This window comes from Helianthus annuus, chromosome 9 (genome assembly GCF_002127325.2).
Source record: "Helianthus annuus cultivar XRQ/B chromosome 9, HanXRQr2.0-SUNRISE, whole genome shotgun sequence".
Taxonomy (NCBI): domain Eukaryota; kingdom Viridiplantae; phylum Streptophyta; class Magnoliopsida; order Asterales; family Asteraceae; genus Helianthus; species Helianthus annuus.
In genome coordinates this window covers 129,580,374-129,583,427 of record NC_035441.2, presented here as the reverse complement: position 1 = coordinate 129,583,427, position 3,054 = coordinate 129,580,374, and the positions used below count along the sequence as shown (strand labels likewise).

Genomic DNA, 3,054 nt, shown 5'->3' with positions numbered 1-3,054 from the left:
ATTACCTGAAACATCTCTCGTAGTTCGAAATGATGTAGAACCTGAAACATTACCATACGAGGAAGTTCTTGCAATGCGTAATGTAAATGCCCTTGTGGATGACTTAGAAGGTATTGATTACGAATATGATGACGGGGGTAAAATGTTTTTTTAATAACGAACCTGTACTTGATTTTGAGACGGAGCATGATCAGTGGCGGACCCAGGAATTTTTTCATGGGGGTGCGGATTTTTTTTTTAATTTTTAGGCGTCTAGATATATACATAAAAAAACCGGTTCGGGTCGGGTCGGGTCATGTAAAAAAAAGAACATCAAACTTAAATTTATATAATCATCAAAAACACGTCAAATATTGTTACAAACATATTTAAAAAGTCGCCCTACGGGTTTTCATTTTTTGAAATCTATCCAAAACATCATCTAGAGGTACTTTCTTAAGCAAGTCTTTCTCTATATAACATATACAACTATCACTTAAATTCTCAGCGCCAATCCGATTACGCAAGTAGGTCTTCACATTCTTCATTGCCGAAAAACATCTTTCAACGGTTGCGGTTGCGACGGGTAATACGAGAACAAGCTTCAATAAACGATATACCAATGCAAAAGTTACGTGAATATTTGTTGAAACCATTAACCTTACAAGACTTGACAAACCATCCAAGTTGGCGAATTGTTTATCTTGTTTCACAAAATCAATGTAGTTTCCGAGTTGAACCGGAAGCCTTCGTTTTTCGGCTTCATCGAAATCATATGGATACTTTCCGGCTAACTTTAGTATATTTGGAATGTCAAACGCACTAAAATTATCACACGGACTCAAACAACTGATACAAAGAAGTAGTTCCGATGTTACCTCGTTAAAACGGTTCCCAAATTCTTGAATTTGCAAATCTAGAACCGCATTGAAGTAATCATACTCGTAATAGTGCCGATTTGAGATGTTCGTTTTTCTTCTTGGCCATCTTGGGTTAATATATTCATCGTCTAAATTTTTCACCTCAAGTTCATACATGTCACAAAAAGAGTTAACCTTCTCCAAGAACTCATTAAATCCTTCCAACCTAAACTTTTCAAGTTGGTTTTTTGTGGAAGAAACCAATTTAACCGCATTCATCAAATCTTGTTCTTTTCTTTGTAGACATTGGGACAATGTGTGTGTGACGTTTAGAATATGCTCCATCAAGTGTATGTAAAATACAAAGTCGTATTTTTTCATATCCTCTAGAAGTCCGTCCGCTTGTCTACTACAAGGAAGAGTTTGACCCGTTTCTACTATACATCCAAGAACTTCCATAATGTTTGGATATAAAGTAATCAAACGCGAAAGCGTTTTATAGTGGGAATTCCAACGTGTATCTCCAGGTCTTGAAAGTGTCATTTCTTGATTCAACCCACTTCCGGTACAAAGCACGTCTTCCATTTTTTCCAATTGTCTTCTTTGGCTTTCACGAAGCATGTCTTGTCGCTTAGAAGATGCACAAACGGCATTTGTTAAACATGTTATCGTTTCAAATACTCTCCAAATAGGTGTGTGTTTGTGTGCCACCGCCACAACAACTAATTGAAGTTGGTGTGCAAAACAATGAATATAGAAAGCCGAAACATTTTCCTTTAAAATAAGAGCTCTTAAGCCGTTAAACTCACCTGACATGTTACTTGCCCCGTCGTAACCTTGGCCTCTAATCCTTTTCAAACTCAACCCATAACGTGCCAACATATCATCAATAGCCGATTTAAGTGTTAATGCGCTTGTCTCTTTGACATGAACAAGCCCAATAAGACGCTCCTTAACAATCCCAACTTTATCAACATAACGAATAACAACCGCCATTTGTTCTTTTTTTGAAACATCACATGATTCATCAACTAATAAAGAAAAAACATCATCACCAAGATCTTCAAAAATTTGTTTAAGTACCTCTTGAGCGTAACAATGTTTAATGTCCGCTTGAATTTTAGGACTAGTCATTTGGTTATTCGCCGGTGCATTCTCTAAGATAACCTTACCAAGCTCTTCATTCATTTCACCCATTAGTTCTAAAAGCTCTAAAAAATTTCCTTTATTTAATGAATCTTTTGACTCATCATGACCACGAAACGCCAAACCGCCATTCAACAATCTTTTTCCAAGCAAAGTAGAAGCACTTAATCTAAGTTTGTAATCACGTTTCTCCTTAGGGGTCCTTTTGTCCCATTGTGTGTTTACCGCTTGCTTTTCGTTAAGTAAATCGGCACACTTTTGGAAACATTTGTTGTGGGCACTATTAACTAACCCAACATGTTTTGTAAGTACCTCATGTACTTTTTTCCAATTGTTATACCCGTTCAAAACAAATGTGTCTCTATGATCACCAAATTCGGACCTAAACAAGTAACAACATAAGCAAAACACAGGATCCGATTTTATACTATACTCTAACCATCCCTTGTATTCCTTTCGGTCATACCATTCTTGTTTGAATTTTCTCAACTCTTTACCTTGAAACGTTGATGTTGGATATTTAACAATGATGATGATGACTCTTTAGCAAGATTTTCATGATATACTTATAAGTCCATGTTATTCTTTCCTGCTTTGTGCTTGTTAGGTTAATACAAATATTGGTTGTTTAAAAAAATAGCTTAGCTTAATGACAGAAATTTACAGATCAGTTAGTTCTTATCTTTTTAAATTTTATATTTGTGGTTAATAAGATTTTATTTGATGTTTTGCAGCTTTAAACATGCAAGAGCTTCTTTTTGTGGAGATATGAGAGTTTCGGATGGAGTTAATCGTCAGATGGAGTTAATTGTTAATTTCACATGTAAAAAGGGGTTTGTTCACAGATCGTTGGCAGGCAGACTTGGATGATTTTCTAATTGGATCAGAGGTAGTTAAATTTTTTAGTTAGGTTTTTATGTTTGCTATACTGGGTGGTTTCTTTTTAAAGTTGAGTTGGCTGAATTCTCTAGCAAGAGATTAGTCTTATATGTTTGAATGTTAAATTGGGTTAGATAAGTAATGGATATATATTTTATTGTTTTCTTTAGTTGGTGTTTTACTTTGTTCA

The 3,054-nt window shown here is 35.3% G+C and overlaps 1 protein-coding gene across 1 annotated transcript; it reads right to left on the bottom strand.

Annotated features, from left to right (window-relative positions):
* Positions 1–543: 543 nt before the first annotated feature.
* On the bottom strand, positions 544–2,036 carry LOC110876337 (zinc finger MYM-type protein 1-like). Its single transcript, XM_022124509.1, has 2 exons — positions 659–2,036; positions 544–581 (listed from the first exon to the last, which is right to left on the bottom strand). The coding sequence occupies exons 1-2, from the start codon at positions 2,034–2,036 to the stop codon at positions 544–546; spliced, it is 1,416 nt and encodes a 471-aa protein (XP_021980201.1).
* Positions 2,037–3,054: the final 1,018 nt, after the last annotated feature.